General features: G+C 43.5%; 1 protein-coding gene across 2 annotated transcripts in view; it reads right to left on the minus strand.

Moving 5' to 3' along the window:
• Positions 1-20,157, minus strand: part of HECW1 (HECT, C2 and WW domain containing E3 ubiquitin protein ligase 1) — a 467,976-nt gene that overhangs the window by 11,822 nt on the left and 435,997 nt on the right. For both annotated transcript variants that reach the window (XM_082399702.1, XM_082399703.1), the window contains exons 23-26: positions 8,309-8,407; positions 7,500-7,629; positions 3,105-3,251; positions 1,384-1,498 (exon numbers count right to left, since the gene is read on the minus strand). In XM_082399702.1, coding sequence (XP_082255828.1) covers positions 1,384-1,498; positions 3,105-3,251; positions 7,500-7,629; positions 8,309-8,407 — 491 coding nt within the window. The remainder of the gene's footprint in view (positions 1-1,383; positions 1,499-3,104; positions 3,252-7,499; positions 7,630-8,308; positions 8,408-20,157) is intronic.

Below are 20,157 nucleotides of genomic sequence, written 5' to 3' on the forward strand. Positions count from 1 at the left end.
ACTGACTTCAAATGCACAAAACACTCAATGATGCAGAAATCTATGTGGACTTGAGCAGAAAGAAGGAAAGCTTCATAAGGGAAGGGAGGTGTGAGTTCAGCATGTGAAGGGTTTGTGTGAGTGCAGGAGGGGAAATAGAGAATGATAAAAATGAGGAATCAATATGCAGGGAACAGCAAGCCGACTAGACCAGCATAAAGGGGGTTCTGCGCTGAGGACTGAAGGGACCTTGCTGGGGGCTCAGAGGCCTTAATAGCTAGGCAGAGACCTTGTGACTTGACACCTTAGGTTGGTGGCTTTCCTACCAAATCAGGAAGGGCCCAGTGGTCCCACAGAGGTTTCCTCCTACACGGCTGAGTATACCAGGGAGACAAGGGAGGCTTAGATGATGGGCCCCTTGTTCACCCTCTATTATATTGATAGGGGTTTCTCTGTAATATTTTACATGAAGAAAGGATTTTCAGCTTAAAAAACATTCAGAGGTCTCTAAGTAATAAGGAGCTTGCTTGTTTTGTGGGGCGGGAAATGGCCTGATCAAAATAAAGGTTTCAGGAAGGCTGGTTTGGCAGCGTGAAGGTGAATAGCTGGGAGGGGTTAGACATCAGATTTGGAGAGATGACAGTTAGAACCGTGTTGCAGCAAACCAGGGTTGATGTGAAGAGGGCTTCACTTCTACAGGGAGCAGGACACGCTTTCCTGCCAGCAAATGACCCCGCTCTGGAGATGGCCTGTGGACGCTGGCGTTCTCCGGAACGCATCTCCACCGAGTTATGCCAGAGACGACCAGCAGGGATTACTGTCATCCCAAGGAAAGTCTAGGTTGGAAGCTGGCGGAAGGCATGGACCAGAGCTTACTTTGCACATGTATTGAAGTAAGGTCAAGTTTTTTGTAACCTTCAAAAAGTGATATTATTTTATATTTATATTATCACTACATATGGAATATATATATGAATATTATTCAGCCATAAAAGGGAATGCAGTAGTGAATCATACTACAACGTGAACAAACCTTACTAAGTGAAAGAAGCCGGACCCAAAAGGCCACATGATACAGTATCATTCTATTTACATGAAATATCCAGCACTGGTACATCCACAGAGAAAGAATGCACACTGAGGTTTGCTGGGGTGGGAGGATGGGGGAGGAAGGGGGAGCAACTGCTTCATGGGTCCAGGGTTTCCTTTGAGAATGAGGAAAACGTTTTGGAATTAGCTAGAGGTGATGGTTGCACCACATTGTGAGTGCAGAAAATGCCACCACGTTGGTCCCTTTAAAATGATCAATTTCATGTTATGTCAGTTTCACCTCAATAACATTTGTTAAGAAGTGAGGGATCGTGTCTGTGAGAGCTGATCGGTCAACAAGCCCCGCTCGCTCACCTCCCCGGTACTCAGCGTTGTTCCGCCAGTCGGCCAGGTCGATCTCCGCCGTGCCCGCGATCACCAGCTCCAACTCCCTGGCATCGAACACGGAGACCAGCCTCGAGTCCACCACCTGAAATCCACATTAGGCCTCAGCCTCCAGGCTCAAGCTCCTTGAGAGGTTACATTCATTATTATTTCTGTGGGTTAAGCTGGGAGGTTGACCACTGTTTACAACTTTTTCCCCCCAATGTGCTATCATGTTTAAGTTCAAAATCATGAACATTTTGAAACATAACCCCTTCATGAGCTGGGAACTCCAAAAAGGTCTGCTGCTTTTCACTACTATGATACACCCTCTCGGAAGGATGTTATGAATAAGCCTGACTTGACCTTCCATAGTCACATTTAAGTTTCCAAATAACATTGCCTTTTGAAGGCAAAAAGTCCAAGTCACTGTGAAGTGATTCAGTAGCGATTAGTGTTACCACTTCACTTAAAAGGGATCCTCTCCTCTACATAAAACTAGGACTTATTTCCTAGGAATGGACATTATATATTAAAATGACTGTGTTTTCCTTCCTTTCTCCCCTTACTTCCTGCCTTCCTCCTTCAAAGATCTGGGAAGATCTGCTTGGTTAGGGTTCTGAGCTCCGGCTTTACATCTTGTTGCCAAATGTATCAGGTATGACTGAACACCTGCAGTGCGTACCTCCTTTAATCAAACCAGTGGACCAGCCGGTCACCCACGCTGTTCTCCATCACAGCAGCAAAGAAAACCTTCCAACACCCAAACCCTTGTTTCTAAATTGCAGAAGTTTAACCATGTCAATTTTTGGTGCACACGAAGGCTAGCAGCCGTCAGTGTCCTTTTTTTTTTTTGATTACTATTGATCTCTGATGCTTTTTTTAAAAAACTTTTTTTAATTGAATGAAAGATTCTTTAAATTCTATAGTGCTTTATAATTTGCAAAAGTTTCACACACGTGATTTCATACAATCCCATAATAAGTCACTATCCTCCTGATTTACCATCTCAGCATGGATCACGTGGCACAAAGTGACCCTAGGAGCACGTCTCCTTTTATTGTGTTTTGCTTTATCGCATTCTACAGATACTGCGTTTTTTACAAATTGAAGGTTTGGGGCAACGCTGCATCATCAGATGATGGTTAGTGTTTTCAGTAATAAAGTATTTTTTCAATAAGTTATGTACATTGTTTTTTCTAGACATAATGCTATTGTACACTTAATAGACTACAGTATAGTGTAAACATAACTCTTATAAGCACTAGGAAACCAAACAATTCATGTGACTCGCTTTATTGTGACACTGGCTTTATTGCCATGGTCTGGAACTAAACCTGTAATATCTCCGAGGTCTGCCTGTGTAAGAAAATAAAAATCAAGCGAGAGTGGACAATGCCCTCCAGTGCCTTCATTTCACTCATTTTTATTTCACTGAGTGAAAGGAGATGCAACACGCACGTGTCTTGGCAGGAGGTGCCATGTGTTTTCACAGGTGGCACAGCAGGGCCACACCAATGCCAGTTTCGTGAGACCACAAGAGCTGGGTTTCCCAGAGAACTCTGACCCCTCACCCTCTAACCCCAGGAGGTCCTCTTTGCACGCTGGTGAGTAGAGTTGAGCCCTCTCCCTGCCTTGCTCTTCCTCTCCCTTCTCCTAACAAGCTGTGTCGGGGGAGAAGGCCTGGCCTGCCTGCCGGGCCTGGGTCTTACCTCGTAGAAGCCCCGGACCAGGGCCTCGGTCTGTTGCACCACTCCGCGCTCCACCCGCCACCTCACCATCCTCTCGATGTACTCTTTCTTGTTCTTTTCTGTCACTTGGGTGTTGGCTCCTCCAGATTTTAACTCCCTCTCCGTTACCTTGTGCGGAAACAAAGATCATGATGCTTGTTGACTCAGCTTATCTTGCAGTGAGACAGATCGATTTTAGGAGGATGAACTCTTTGCAAAAAGTCCTCTTCACAAGCATTTGGCATCATTACCTTCTTGGTTCTTTTTCCTTTCCTGGAAGTTACTAGAAAGGTTCTGGTTGTTCTAAGCAGATACTTCAGTACCTTAGAAGCATTTTTGTTTTATAAAGAGGAAATGTGTTTCTTTAACTCAAGAGGCTTAATGGAAATAAAAGAAAAAGGCCCCTGGTTGTCCCTAAATGGACTGGAATGTCCTTATCCTATAGTCACATACTTGATTGCCCCAAATCCCAATTAGATCAAATTCTTAACAGCCAAATTCTTCCCCAACCACAGCAGATCATTGGCAGGAAAACAGTGGAGGGTGGGAGGATAGTTTTGCAGCCAGGTATAAGAGTGGCTGAAGAGTGACAGCCTGACCTTGAGAAAGGAAACAGAGATTGAAGTTGCCACGTAGTATGAAGATGCATGTTTGTTAGGACAAGCTAACAAGAAAAGTGATGATCTGTGTTTTATTGTTTTGAAAGGCAAGAAGGCACATAACATATTAGACATTTTTATCAAAAAGTGTTGGTGTTTGAAGGGGGTAAGCATCAGTTATCTTAAATTTGCTTAAGGGGTTCACCTTGCTGCTCAATGCTGTAAGAAAAATGAGGCATAACTGTACTTAGTTACTGATTAAAAAATATATGTATATATTTGGCACTCATGGACAAGGTACCTAAACAAAACAGTTCACAGAAGTCTGTTGATTACATTTTCTTCTATCACTTGGGTGACTAGGGTAAATATGAAATACTTGCCAATTATAACATAATAATTGCCACCCAAGACCCATATTCTTTGGAGCCTCTGGATTTTAGCTGCCCAGTTAAAGACTATTTCCTGACACTAAGTGTGTGATGTAATCAAATTCTGGCCAATAAGGTATAAGCGGGGGTGTTGTATGGCACTTTCAGGGGGCCTCCTTAAAGGGAGGGGCTGTGCCCCTTTGTCCTGCTACTTCAGACACGGACGTGATGGTTGGGGCACCGTATGCATCTGGGTCATGAGTGCAGGTGGCCATCGTAGGGACCGCAGCCTTGGGTTGCCTGCCTCCACACTTTTATGTGCGAGAAAAATATACTGTTAGTTTCCGCAGGGTCATTGGGTTTCTTCATTAGCAGCTGAACCTAACCTTAACTAACACACCCAGGAAAAGCCTATGGTGACTTTCAGCTGCATCTGTCTGTCTGCTCTTCACTCCATAACTTGCCAAAAGAAGGGCTGAGACTCGATTTTCTAAAACCAAAATCGTCATTCTTGGTGACCTCATTTGAAAAGAAACAGGATCGCTTAAGCTTTAAACAGATAGATATTATTCTAGATCTATAACACATCCTTATTTTTATCGCTGGGAACATTTTGAACTTTCTCTGAGTTGTTCAACTCCTACGCTATATACACCTGAAGAATTGCTCTTCTTATTTTCAACGTTATTTTTTTCCCTCTAGTTTATGTATTTAGTCATTTGTAGTTTACTTGATTTCTTCCTGCGTCCATGGAATAAAATTTAAGTGCTATGAATGGCCATACAATGAAAAGCAAGTTTCTCTCCCACCTCATCTCCTAGCCATACAATCTCCCTACTTGGAGAAAATCACCCTTCCCTCCCTTCCAGGGAAGGGGAATGTATACACTAGGGAATACATATAGATCATCTCTTTTCCCATAAACGATAGCATATTATACACACTGTTCATCATCATACTTTTTCAATTGAAAATACACCTTGACCATTGTTTCATACCAATTTAGACCTGTCTTATTCTTTCTTTGTTGTTGTTATACTACCCGGTTTATTGTTTATGATTTATATGTAAACGGATGGGCTGGGGTGTCAGACCACACATCCCACTAGCCCACTATTCCACTGTGTGAGTGAATCATCATTTATTTCACCAATGCTCTACGGCGGAACATTTAGATTGGTTCAGATCTTTTGCAATGATCAACAACGCTGCAATGAAGATCCGAATCCATTAGTCATTTCAATTGGGTGTGAATATGTCTGTAGGGCAAATTTCTAGACGTGGATGCTGAGTCAAAGGCAGGTGCGTTTAGAATGAGGATAGATATCACAAAGGTGCCTTTCATAGAGGATGAAGCAAACTTCTGCTTACTCCCACCTACACTCCTGTATAGAGTGCCTGTTTCTCTACACCATCTCCAGAATAGAATACTGCTAAGCTTTCTGATTCTTGACATTCTCATGAGGGAAAATGGTATTTCACAATGCTTTAATTTGCATTTTAAAAAATAGTGAATGAGGGTGAGTATTTCCTTCCCTGGGAACTATCTACTTATATTCTTTGCTAATTTTCTATTGTGCTGTCCATCATTTCTTACCAATCTGCAGAATCTCTTCCTATATTGAAAGAAATAGCCTTTTGTCTGTTTTATGCATTACAATGTAGTAAATATTATGCCATTTTTACTTTATGTTGTATTTTTGCCATGCAGTATTAAAAAAGTAATTTTAGTTGACTGTCTCAATCTTTTCCTTTATGACTTTGAAAGTCTGTGTCACATCTATAGCAGCATTCCTTACTGCAAGATTAAAAAGAAAAATCCTTTCATTTTCATCTTTTTGTTGTTTTTTTAAACATTCAGCTTTTTCACCCACGTGGAATTTATTTTAGCATAACGCGTTAGGTTTGGGATCTAACTTAAGTTTTTTTAAGTTGGGTTCCCATTTGTCTTAATGTATTTTGCTAAATAATTGTGTTTATTTTACAAATTTACCCTCTACTATAGGGCAAATGTAAAGGATGGGCTAAAAAGTAGTCATGCAGAGGAACAGTGTATTTTACACGTTCCTCTGGTATACAGGAAGACAGTTAAATGAATCGTATATTCTTGAACATATTTACAACATATAGTTGTAAGAAGAAATAATTTTTTGTCAAGTATAGAAGAGAATATTCTTCAGAGGTATGTTTTACACACAGGCGATGCACCAGAACAGTGACATTTTCCAGGACCTGTCCAAGATGCTTGGTTGAGCTGTGGGTGATGGGAGGTCTGCAAGGTTCAGTGGGTAACTCTCAGCACGCTGTCCACAGTCACGCAACGTACTCATAAAGTAAACCAGCTTAATTCTCACAACACCCCATTACAAATTGCACACGTCATGGAACCTCTTGTAAATGATATTCTCAAAACCTTAATTGCTAAATCTGCTCAGGCTGTGGTTGGTCTGATAAAACCGTAACCCAGAAAAATTCAATGTTATATAAACACCGGTAGAAAAAGAAATGGGAAGCTTATCTTATTAAATAGTACTGAAGTATATGCATTTTGGAGAGGTAAATATCTGGATGCTAGTGATAAAAAGAAGTATTATTGTAGTTGCACAGATAAGAGAAATACCTCACAGATGTATTGCACACTTTACAAAAATGCTTTCTGATCCATTATCACATGTGATTTTCAAAAAACTCTATAAACTAGATCCATGTCAAAACAAGAAAAAGAAGACATGGGTACCTTTAATAAAGGGAATAGTCCTCAAAGAATTATATCTTAAATGAATGACAGTCCTTGTTTTTAAACACAAAATCCTATTACTATGTGATCCAGCAATCCCTCTTCTGGGTATATATATCCAAAAGAATTGAAAGCAGGGACTTGAACAGATATTTGTACACCTGTGTTGATACCAGCATTATCCACACTACCCAAAAGGTGGAAACCACCTAAGCGTCCATCAACATATGAATGGCTAAACAAAATATGGTATTTACATACTATGGAATATTATTCAGCCCTAAAAAAAGGAGGCAATCCTGTCACATGCTATAACATGGATGAACCTTGAAGATATTACGCCAAGTGAAATAAACTGGTCGTGAAAAGACAAACACTGTATGATTCCACTTATATGAGGTACTCAGAGTAGCTAAATTCAGAGAAAGAAAAAGCAGAATGGTTGCCAGGGACTGGGGAGGGGAGAAATGGGGAGCTATTGTCTAATGGGCAGAGCTTCAGTTTTTCAAGATGAAGAAGTTCTGGAGATGGTTGCACAACATTGTGAATCTACTCAACCACACTGAATGGACTGTACCCTTCAACATGGTTAAGATGGTAAATTTCATGGTACGTGAATTTTCCACAGTAAAAACCAAAATGTCTTTTCCAAGACCCACATCTCACAAACCTGGCCAAAAACTTCTTCATTAACTGTGAATGTGAGGTCGAGGATGTCTGTGATGTTGTTGTCCTTCATCCATTGCAAGCTCTGGTGGAATTCCTCATCCAGATATTCCAGGTCACTCAAATCACAGGGCCTGGGTGTATTCAAAGGGAGAAAGGTAAACGGATTGTTTCAATAAACAGCTGCCCAGACCTCATGCCAAAATGTGGTTATGTCACTCCTGGCTAAAGTGACACAGACGTATTCTAACAATTGGATACTTTTGAATATACTGATGAACCTTTTTAGTTCATTCAGTAGTTTTTTATTGGAAAGGGAAATTTTAAAATGTTTACAATAATAAACACAAAACAATTATTGACTCAGGGACTCTCCATGGCTGTTAGAGAAGAGTATCATTTGAAAACAACCAAATTATAGACAGATCAATTCTTTTTTATTTCCTTTTTCTTCTTCCAGTTTTATTGAGATATAATTGACATACGGCACTGTGTAAGTTTAAGGTGCACAGCATAATGACTTACATACAAGGACAGATCAATTCTACTTGGTAGTTTCATGCAATGCTTGTAATGTTACTATATTTATACAAACTGATTTATATCTGTTATATGATGTTCTCTTATGCTTACATAAAATCTCCAAATGCATTTTTATTGGACTAAAAGGTTTATGTGATATCTAAGCACTCAAAAAAGTAAATCACCATACACCTAACAGGAATGATTAGGGAAAAACAGGGACAAAAGGGTCAGAGGTGCCAGAGAGGCCAGCGCCTCTGGTCCCACAGGCAGGGCCGGGTGGACACTTACAGTCTCAGGAGTGCCTTATAGAAGGGCCTTGTGAAGAAAGCGTCCAGAAGGTACTGATGGATCAGAGCCAGGCCTAGGATTCGACCACTAAACCTGAACCTGGAACACAGACAAGGCAGAGCAACTGAAGGGCAGGTGGGAAATTACACTGTTAAATATTTTCATTTGTAGTGTTATCTGATGTGTTTCTTCATAGTACTCATCTTAAGCCTCTTGAAAAATCTGCCAATTGATGACACAATGGAGGCACCCATTCTTCTTATTCTTTACCATAAACAATGGCTATGAACTTGGTATGTACTAAGGAACCCTCCTCTCCCCCAAGTACCCAAATAGAATCATTTTGCTGGAATCCTTTTCTCAGACCTGAGAGTATAAGGACCTAAGTGATGAAAAGAGCTGGTGGAGGGGAATTCTGGGACCCTAGACAAACAGTCAGCATTTTAAAAAAATTATTTATTTATTTATTTTTCTTTGAACACATTTTTTTTTTAACATCTTTATTGGAGTATAATTGCTTTACATTGTTGTGTTAGTTGCTGCTGTATAACAAAGTGAATCAGCTATACGTATACATATATCCCCATATCCCCTCCCTCTGCATCTCCCTCCCACCCTCCCTGTCCCACCCCTCTAGGTGGTCACAAAGCACCGAGCTGATCTCCCTGTGCTATGCGGCTGCTTCCCACTAGCTATCTATTTTACATTTGGTAGTGTATATATGTCAATGCTACTCTCTCACTTCGTCTCATCTTACCCATCTCCCTCCCCATGTCCTCAAGTCCATTCTCTACATCTGCGTCTTTATTCCTGTCCTGCCCCTGGGTTCTTCAGAACCTTTTTTTTTTTTAGATTCCATATATATGTGTTAGCATACTGTTTTTGTTTTTCTCTTTCTGACTTCACTCTGTATGACAGACTCTAGGTCCATCCACCTCACTACAAATAACTCAGTTTCATTTCTTTTTATGGCTGAGTAATATTCCATTGTATATATATGTGCCACATCTTCTTTATCTATTCATCTGTCAATGGACACTTAGGTTGCTTCCATGTCCTGGCTATTGTAAATAGTGCAAACAGTCAGCAATGAACCTGAGGATCTGAATCTAAGGATATGGAAAGTTTTCTGGACCATGCCACCTGAAGGTCTAATGTGTGCCTGACCCTACGCTGGGAAGTGGGGTCTTGAGTATGAACCACATATGGCGGTTGTGCTCATGGTCAATGGGGAGAAGTAAGTAGAATCCCACTGTGGTAAGCGGTAAGTGGAGCCTACATCGTCACACATGAAGAACAAGGTCTCTGCTGGGAGGAACTGATCACATAGACCTGGTCACCTCCAGATGTAAGGGCCTTCACTGATTTAAGACCTTGTTGGGGCAAACTGCTTCCTGGCAGTTTTGCTGGTGATCTGCCTAGCTGCGTGCTACGGCTCCCGAGAGCTTGGTCCCATTGTTGCCCTGCTCCTAAACCAGTTTCCCGTCTGCCTGGTCTAGCACACTGGTTCCCTCACCCTGTGTTCTGCCCATCCCTGGTACCTACCTCCATGATTGGGGTCTCTCCTTTCTCTTCCTATCTATCTAGATTTTCACCTAAGCATAGACTTAGCTGTGACTCTTCTCAGATCCTCCCAGTTGGAATTTCCAACTAAGCTATGACCTTTCATGAGGCTCTTTTTAGACTCAAAAGACTTTGTACTCTGTAACTGCTATAAAAATGGTTTAAATGAATAGATGATCAGATCCTGTAATAAGTGTAATCATAAGCAGCACTTCAAATTGCCATTTTGGAAGGAGTCGATTCTTTTTGCGTGAAATAACATGTAAATATTATTGACTCCGGGGAGACCAGAGGCGAGTAGAACGTTAGTAAAGGTGCTAAAGGGGCACCGTGGATGGGGAGGCTCATGGAACAGCTGAACATCTTACAGTCCTTGAGGCCGGGGTACACCATCGGTGCTGCATTCCCCAGGGGTCTTTCCTGATACCCCAATAACCAACAGGTCCCCAACATGGCGGCCACAATCCTGCATACTCCATGCAGGCTTACCCACTCTAAAGGACTCTGAGGCATCACAACTGATGTTCCTAACATAATGTGGGGCTGTGGCCACGTGGTGGAGATGGCGAGACCACCCACAGTGGCAAGAGAGCAAACGTCAACACGGAGGTGCCTGCCAAGAACCTCCCTCACTTAGAGGTGGCCCTGAAAGGCCTAGTAAAGAGAAATGGTAATCTCAGCAGGCAGTAGTGTCTGCAGAAATGGAATAGATAAAAATATTACATGAGAATACTATTTTCAGCTCAATGTTAAAAAAGGGACTATCTCAATAAATTGTAAATTCTCCAGCAAAATACACATTATTCAAATCTGTTCAAGAAGAAGAACTTAAACAGACAAATGACCACAGTATAAACTAGAAAACTTTGAGGAAAAAGGACTATATTCAAAATTGATGCTGCGACACTCCATATATGGACAGAAAACACCCCTACTATTTAAATAGCTCCAGAAACCAGAAAAGGGTAGAAAACTTCTTACTTCATCATTATGAGCTACCATAACCACAAAATGGAATCTGGAAAAGAGTAAAAGAAAGGAAACTAAAGACATCTCACTTATACATTAAAAACGTCATAAATAAAACACAAAAGAAAGTACCAGTCCATTCCCTGAATAATGCCAGATGATTAAGGATGTTTGATTTTAGGAAACTAAGGACAATTTACTATTAGGCATTCTATTATTACAATTAATAACGATGTCAAGAGACAAAAATCATATGGCTTTTCTTTTTTTTTTGGTTAGAAGCTGAAAAGTTACTTGAAAATATTCCCCGTCTATGATATCACTTGTATGTGAAATCTAAAGAAATGATACAAATGAACTTATTTACGAAACATAAATAGACTCACAGACTTAGAAAACAAACTTATGGTTACCAAAGGGGAAAGGTGGTGGGGAGGGATAAATTAGGAGGTTGGGATTAACATATACACACTAGTATATATAAAATAGATAATCAACAAGGTCCTACAGTATAGCCCAGAGAACTCTACTCAATACCCTGTGATAACCTATATAGGAAAAGAATTTGAAAAAGATTTTATATATATATGTGTGTGTGTTTATATATATATATATATATCTGAATCACTTTGCTGTATATCTGAAACTAACACAACATTGTAAGTCAACTGTACTCCAATATAAAATAAAAATTTTTTAAAAATGGGGTAAAAGGGGACCAAGAAAAAAAAATATCCACTGCCAATTTCTGAAGAAATCTTTGTAGTAAACCAGGAATAGAAGAATACTTCCTTACATAATGAAGAACATTCGTATCAGCGTCATATCTGACAATAAAAATACAGGATGCTGGTTACCACCACCCTTCACAATGTTCCATCACTTGTAGTCACTGTAACTCATTACAAGTGAAACATGGGAAACAGATTAGAAATAACGTTTATGGAATGCCTATTGGGCCAACACATATTATGTTATCTTGCTGATCCTTGCTACAACTCTATTTGATGACTACGGCTATCTTCATTTCACAAGAAATCTAGGGTCAAGAATTAGCCCCGGGCAAGCGGGACAGTGGGGAAACTGACCCATATCTGCCAGAAGCCAGACCAAGCCTTTTCCTTTGTGTTCATTTTGAGAAGCTGGACAGTAGTGACGTTAGTCCTCTGGTCCAGGGGCCAGGCTGTCTGGTGTGTGACCTCGTGCCAGGACTTAACCACCTATTCTTCATTTCTTCTTCTGGGAAAATGCACTCTTCAAGTCATAACTATTACTATTTTATGTTGGCTTCCAATACCTCCTTGTGCTAATTAGGAATATTTTGAGTCAAGTAACCTTCAACTAGTTTAAGCCAAAGGGGGAATTCATTGTAAGGTCCTGGCAGTGTCTCAAGAAATGCAGGGTCAGGAATGCAGTTGAGCGTCAGGTACTGGGGTGACTTCACCCTCCCTCATCCAGTGTCTCCCCTTAGCTCCTCTCTGTGCATGTCTGCTCCTTTCTTCTCTCTCACTGCCAACGCTGCTCATGTTTTTCAGCCTGGTGTTCAAGCCCCTAGAGAGACCAACTTGACTTTCACTGACCTAGGTCCAAATTTCCAGCATGATTCCGTGATTGTCCCAACTCATGTTGGATGTCCACCCTGCCCCAATCCTGAGCGGTCAGGAAAGCAGGGTCTGGGGAGGAGATCTCGGAGGCTGGTGTCTTGCTCAGCACTTTGAAGCTAGGATCACCGTGGCTTGCCTCTCCACCAGGGGCTGGGATCAGATGGAGGGTGGCAGATGGGGTTGTTTTCAGCACATGGGACTGCAACGCAGACCACCCACTGAGAATTGTTTATTTGCTTTGAACGGGGTCAGGCATAAGATGGAATTTCTAAAGACAAAATTATATTGGTTTCACAGGCTGATGTGGGCAACTGGTAGGCCCTTGATATTTTTTCATAGCTGGGCAAGCAATCCATGATAATGTGGTTTGGCTTTATATAAACACAGACAGGATGGCTCATAGCCAGTCCAGTACGTACAGTAAAATCTATTCCAGAGAGATGAGCTATGATCTGGGATGTGTTAGTACAGAGCATAATACAGGGACTGTACAATTCAAATCCAAACAACAACTTAAAAGGCAGAGATGGGAATGGAAAGCCTTTCCTAGTTGAGGAATTGCCCTGACAATCTCACGAGAAAACATCTTCCAGGGCTTGTACACCTCCTTTATTTATCTCACCCAGCTTCAACAACTGCTTGCTAGGAAATTGACTGTGCTTGTTGTCAGCATTGGTTGGAAATGTGTAGGAATTAGGAGATGGAAAGAAAGTCCTTTTCTTTAGCCTCTGGATTGATCACTGGAGAAACTATCCAGATAATTTAAGCAAAACAAAACAAAAACAGTTTATGTTTTGACCTAAGTTATCTGGCACAAATAAAGAGTCCTAAGGATCAATGAAAGTGAGTGTCTACAGAAGGAGCGGCCTTCTCCTCCCCTGCCCACAGTGGGCATTTGTTACTTTACTATCCAGGCCCCAGGGTCTCCAGTTTGCGAGCCCGCCTCCGCCCCCTCCGTGTGAACGTGCAGGACCTTAGGTACCCCTTCTATTCAGGGGACCCTCGAGGGGTCTCATCGGATGCTGCAGGCCAGCCCTGCTCCTGGGTGTGGCGCTGTTCCTCCTTTTTTCTGGGCTGCCATTCCTGAAGCCATACTGATCTCAGCACATCCCCAGGGATGGTTACCGTGTTGCAGGTTCTGGTGCCACTGCCCCCAGGCTGCTGCCCAAGATGTGCCCTTCTCAGTGGCCTGTGCCCACTTCTATTTGGCTGGTAGGGAAACAGCTGCTCTGTGTTGACCTGCTCTGGTTAGAGGGGGCTCACAGCAGAGTTGCTGGGGCCCCGAGGGTTTCATGGGCCTGCTTTGGAAGTTCACTCCACGGCCCTTTCATCCCTTGGCTAGCAAAGCCAGGGTGGGCTTAGGGGACATCTATCCCCACGCATTCACATCTGAACCTCAGTGCTGCTGGTCACTTGTTGGGCCATTCTTCTGCTTCTCTTGGGCTGTATTGTTTCTGAGGACCCCAGATTCCCTGCTTGCAATGTGCCTTCTGTTGCCCCACCGTGTCCTTCGCAAGCACGTGGGACATGCCCACAGGATCTGATCCCAATGATGGGCACCATGCAACTTCTCTTCACTGGAGAGGCCTCGGCTACCAGGTAAATCAGCAGATAAATGTGCACACAATGTGGAGGACACGAGGAGATAAGGTATGTCCCCCGACCGCATGTCCCAGTCATGTCTAAATCCACGTGCCAGCTACACCAGGCCGGGTCCCACCTGGGACCCTCTCCCTGGTACTAGAGGTTGGGTCTCAACCTTTCCTCCATCCCAACCACCTGAAGAATGTGACACCCTGAGGGGTCAGGAACGAGGCCTTCCTCCACCAGTAATCCTTAAGTTGGGGGAAAGACAGAGTTTCCCTCTGGCTCCCTCTTGGGTGTAATATGAAAACTCCCCAGGAGATTTTGATTGGACATCACCTTAAGATGTGTTACTGACTTTTAAAAAACACATAAGCCATTTTTTTTCTATTTATTTACTGATAAGAGATGATTCCACAGAAACCCATTTGGACCTAAGACATCACAAAAAGATGTTCGTATATCAAAATACAAAGAACCCCATATTTAATAGGAAAGAAAAAATCCTCTTTATTGAGAGTCAGTCAAATACGGGTCTCGTGAGAAGGCCTGGTCTGTCTTCCTTCAGGGGAGGAATGTGGACAGCTCACAGATTTCTCAGCCTAGCCCCACCCACCTTGCGTTGTGTGTTTTTTTTTTTAAAGATTTGGTTTTTTTGATGTGGACCATTTTTAAAGTCTTTATTGAATTTGTTACAATATTGTTTCCATTTTATGTTTCGGTTTTTGGCTGCGAGCGAGGCATGTGGGATCCTAGCTCCCTGACCAGGGATCAAACCCACATCCCCTGCCTTGGAAGGTGAAGTCTTAACCACTGGACCACCAGGAAGTCCCCACCCTGTGGTTTATAGAAACATCCCTTGGACTAAATTCTTCTCAAATCCTTGGTTTTCAATATGTTGCAAGTTTTTGTTTTTTGGTATCACCAACCCTGACCCTCTTACCAAAGAAAAATAACAGAATTGGGTATTTTTTAGTGTAAAGAAAAATGTAAGCAACATAGACAACATCAAATAAAAGTGCATCAACCCCATCTCCCGAGGCAACGTTCTTGACCCTGGTGGGTCTTTCCCCCGAACATCAGCGATGAGCACACACATGCCTATGTGAATGGGGTCGCCTTGCCACTCCTGCTCCTCTGAAACCTCCTGTTTTCACACCACAGCACAGCCCAGAGACCCTCACATATCTTCAAGCATAGGTTTTCATCATCTAATTTTAGTAGACTCCAAAGTATTTCATTTTCTGAATCTTCTATGCTTGGTTTGGCCCTTCCCACTCTGATGGAAACCTAAGTGGTTTTCATCTTTACGCATCTGCTCACAGGTATTGGAGGGGGACAGCATACAGCCAGTCAACTCTGGGACCATGGGAGAACCTCTGAAATGGGCAGATGTCACTTTTCAAGCATCCTCATCAACACGTCAGCAGACATCTGGGAGATTAACTTGAGTTGCCTCTGATAAAAGCAACTGCAGCCACTCTGAGCTTTCCTAATGATGCTGAGGGAGATTACGGCAGGAAATCTGAAAGCAACCGATGTTACTGGCAAGGGTTTATCTCACTTCCATCTGGGTTTTGCACATTGCAGTGAGCGTTCAAAGGCAACAGAGTTTCACATATTTCCAGCTCATCTTCCCACCTGGTTTAAAAGGCCCAGCAAAGACTTCACTCTCCCCTTGAGAGGGTTACTGTTTATTGATTCATTACTCTTTGGGTTGTTTGCTAATAATCCAAGAAAAGCAGTATAGTGGAGAGGACCACGTTGCAAGCTCTGACGTCAGGCTGCTTCGGTTTAACTCTTCTGATCTGTGTGACTTTGGGCAAGCTGCTTACCATCCCTGGACTTCAGTTTACTCATCTGCACAATGGGATCATAATGGTACCTACTCTATAGGGCAACTGCCAAGATGCTGAAAGGCTTTGCCCAGGGACTAGTGGAGGTCAGTCTACCTGGGGGTTTATCCAGAGACTGGCATGCCTGATCCCTTTTCCAGGCTGAGGATCCTAGGGCTACACATCCAGGCGTGATCAAAGGATGAGAATGTGGACCTGACCAGTGGACTAGTCTGCACTTTCCTGCTGTTGCAGAACTGCAAACTTCTGCTTTGCTTACAGACAGCACTCCTGTATCGCAGTGCATGGCTACGGGCAAGGGCACAATCCAGATTTGCTGAATTGAATTAAATCGAAAGTTATCATCTGGTTTGATTCCAGTGGATAAACTGTACAAACCTACTGAAAATTCCTGAAACATCATTTGAAGCTTGTTCGATGAGATTAATTGTTCACATTTCCAAAATCTAGAGTAGGTCTCTGTCCCGAAAGATGGACAGAAAGACCAAACTGCAGAGAAGACTTGAGGTCACGGAGTCAATGTATGGGCGGATGTGATGAATGTTTCACACCCAGAAACTGAACTAGCAGGTCTCTCTCTCCCTTTCTCTCTCCCTCTTCCATCTCTCTAATGAAACTTTGTGTAGGAACGTGTTTTAGCAGGAGGTAGGATGTAATGATTTCACGGTGTACTTTTCAACTGATTCTTTAAACAAAAGCAGTTTGCGTAATGGCAAAAAATTTAGCCAGGAAGTTTGGGAGAGGGATTTCTTGTTCACAGGTTAGATTTATGGAAGGGGAAGCAGGATAGTTTGCCAAGTGAAGAAAATAAAAGACCTAATTACACAGCATTGTAAATCAACTATACTTCAATAACATTAAAAAAAAAAAAGACCTCATTACCCTGGAAAGACATTTTGGATAGTGCAACAAAACCCTTTAAAAAGGCTTCTAGTTAATTCCTTTATATGAAAGTGATATAAAAATGGGATAACACCCTCATTGCAGTGCCCAGGCAACATTTCAAGTCTGAAAGGTTCTGCTGTGGTCTTTCTGGTAGTTTGATCCCCTGGCATAAAACTTGTGCCCCTGATAATTGTCTCATGGTGTCTTTTCGTTCCGGTGACCTTTCAGGCTCTTCTTGACCTGTAAGCCATCAATCTCTCTCTGTATGATTCTTGGCTTCTGCATCTTTTCATGCACCACCGCTAAGCACCAGAGGTACTCCCTGTACCGGCTTCAGCCTTGAGGAACCCAAAGCTGGCCCCATCTCCGGGCCTTCCTGCCTGGAAAGGGCATCAGACGGTGTGTTAGGGAGCTGTAAAGAGCTGGACGCTTGGTGACAATGTGCTTGGCTCTGCTGCCTTCGGTGAGGGGATGGGGGACTGAGGCAGATACAAGAACAGCTGGCAGGACACTGAGGTCTGCTCAAAACCCGGCACACAGTCTGCAGACCTTGATGGCTTCTTCCAAACAGCACGGTATCTTCCGCAGCACAAACACCTTCAGAACCAGCACTGCACTGGCAAATGCTAGAGGCTCAAAAGCATTTTCCTGGTCACTGAATGAAGCCAGAGGGCTGCTAAAACTGCCCCTGGGCCTGAATACCCCCAGACCACTGTCACAATGGCCTGTCTCCCAAGCTATGACTCTGGGACGGCACCCTCCTGTGCACGGCCTACCTCCTGCAGACTGACAGCTGAGTTCTAGAAGGTTTTCCCTGCAGCAGTCATGTTTTCCATCCCTGCTCATTTCCGGCTCTTCCGCCATCACCGCTTCCCTGGCAATGGACCAGGACTTGCAGGGGTTAAGGTCCTTTAAGAGGTCTTTGCGGTCCTCCGAAGAACAGAGCCGGTTCCTCAACTGTAGCACAGTTGACATTTGCTGTCCTGTGCCCTGCAGGGTGTTTCACACCCCCCCTGGCCTCTGCCCACCAGACGCCAGTACCACCCATTCCCCCAAAGTTGCGATCACCAAAACTGTCTCCAGACATTGCCAAATGTCCCCGGGTGGGGCTGGGGCAAAACCACCCTCTTCAGGAGCAGGATATCCTAATAGGTGGTCATGGTCTCCTTTCTGACACATGGGCACCGTCTGCCTGTCCTGGGCCCTCGAAGGCAGTGAAGGTCACAACCTCCAGGCTTTGTGCTCCACTCTGCACGTATCTGAGCAGTTTTTATCACTCCCTTAATTTCTAAGTGTGCCTTGCGACTCCACCAAACATCATTTTAGACTCCCGCCTAGAACGTGGGCTCTAGGTCTCTCTTGGGAAAAGGATGGGAGGGGAGAATAATTCCTCCCAAATGTACCAGATTGTGTTATCCTTTCTGAGGGGATGATGTCTGATCTGAATTAAGAAAAGGAGTGAGCTTCCAGGAGAAGGAGCCTTGCAAGCTGGGGCAACAGCAATGCCAGAGGTGGGATCATATATGGTTTGCTTGAATAACAATAAAGAGGGCAAAGGGGCCGGACACCGGAGAGAGAAAGAGAAGATGGGAGAACATGAGTTTGGAGACATTCCCCAGGAGACAGGTCGTGCAGGGCTTGGCAGGCATGGGAAGGAGTGTGGATTGTATTCTGAGTGTGATGGGGATCCACTGGAGGTCTCCTGTAGGGCTGATGGGATGAACTGATTGATGTTGGGAATGATCACTCTGGATGCTGCAGGGAGAGAGGTGAGGCTGGCATGAGTGGGAACAGACACTCCCAGACACTGCAGGAGTTCAGAGGCTCCTGAAGTAATCCAGGTGGGAGGTGATAGCAGATTACACTGGGGTAGTGGGGGTGGAGGTGATGAGCTCAGATTCGGGATGTATCTTCATGACACAGCCAAGAGGATTTGCTGATGGATTGGATGGGAGATGTGAGAAGAAGAGAGGCATCAAAGACAGTCCATGGTCTTGGGCCAGAGCAATTGTCTAGATGGTGGTGCCATTTAATGAGATGGGAAACACCAGAAGAGAAGGTTTGGAAGAGAAACTTGAGAGTTCTCTTTTAGACCTATTAAGTTTGTGATGCTTACTAAATATCCAGGTGGAGCTGTTGAGTGGGCAGTTTTACCAATCAGTCAGGATTTCCAGGAACAGGGCCAGGCTGCAGATGTTAATGTGGGGTCATGAGGATGGAGCTACATGAATCCATGAAGTTGGATGAGATCACCAAGGAAGTGCGAGCAGTTGGAGCGGTGGACCAAGGGCTGAGCCCTAAACAGTGCAACATCCAGGGATCTGGAAGTTGACAACAAAGGCAACTGGGCAGGCACAGGGGATGAGTTAGGATGGGAACCAAGGGATGTGGAAAGTGTTCAGGAAAGAGGCAGAAACCAACTGTGTCAAGTGCCTCTGAGATCAAATAATAGGAGGTCCAAGAGTTGCCCACTGGGTTTGGCAACCCTGATGAGAGCTGTTTCTGTGGAGGGAAAGGGGAGGAAAGGCTGGAGAGAATGGGAGAAGAGAAAGCAGAGAAAGTAAGCACAGATAACTCTTCGTAGGAATGTTTCTTTAAAGGGGAGCTGTGAATCAAAGTGGTAGGTGGAGGAGGGTGTGACATCAAAGGAAGCTTGGATTTGTTTTTAAATGTGAGAGAAATTACAGTGTGTTCATGCATTTTTAATCTCAACAAATTTACCGAGTGCTTCCTCTGTGCCAGCTGCGTACAAAGACATGAAGGTAAACGATCGTTCTGAAGAATGTACAGTTCGGTAAGGGGGAGAGATGTAGCAATGCAGCATTTCATTACCATGTAGCACGTGCAGTAGAAGAGGGCACGGGAGGTGTGAAAACCCAGAGGAGGGAGACTTAGCTGACTTGGGAGGGATTAAATCTAGGTAGGCTTCCTGGAGGAAGTGATGACTGAGGTGAGCTTTGAAGAATGAGTAGAAAATTAGTCTGCTTCAGAAGGCACGGAAGGGCTTTCCAAGAAAATAAAATCATATGAGGAAAGAGGCAGGAAACAGAATGGAATATGTTTAGAACAGCAAGAAATTCACAATGACTAGAGCAGAAAGAGGGAGAAGGGGCAAGATCAGGCCGAATCAAGAGGAAGCGGGAGGTCCTGGAAGGTGTTATTCTCCGTGCCAACGAGTTCAGCCTTTCAGTTGTAGAGAATGGGGACCCGCGGAAGGGCTTAAGCCAAGGGGGTGACATGCTTGCTTTGGGATTTTAGAGAAATCAGCCTGCAGCCATGTGAGGGATAGTTCTAGGAGGGACACAGGGGAGGGTATTACAGTATGTCCAGGGAATTGTGAAGAACATTTTGGAGATAAAATTGGCAGGACAGGGAGCTTTATGTAAGC

The sequence above is a fragment of the Balaenoptera borealis genome (assembly GCF_965194805.1).
Source record: "Balaenoptera borealis genome assembly, chromosome: 7".
Classification (NCBI taxonomy): domain Eukaryota; kingdom Metazoa; phylum Chordata; class Mammalia; order Artiodactyla; family Balaenopteridae; genus Balaenoptera; species Balaenoptera borealis.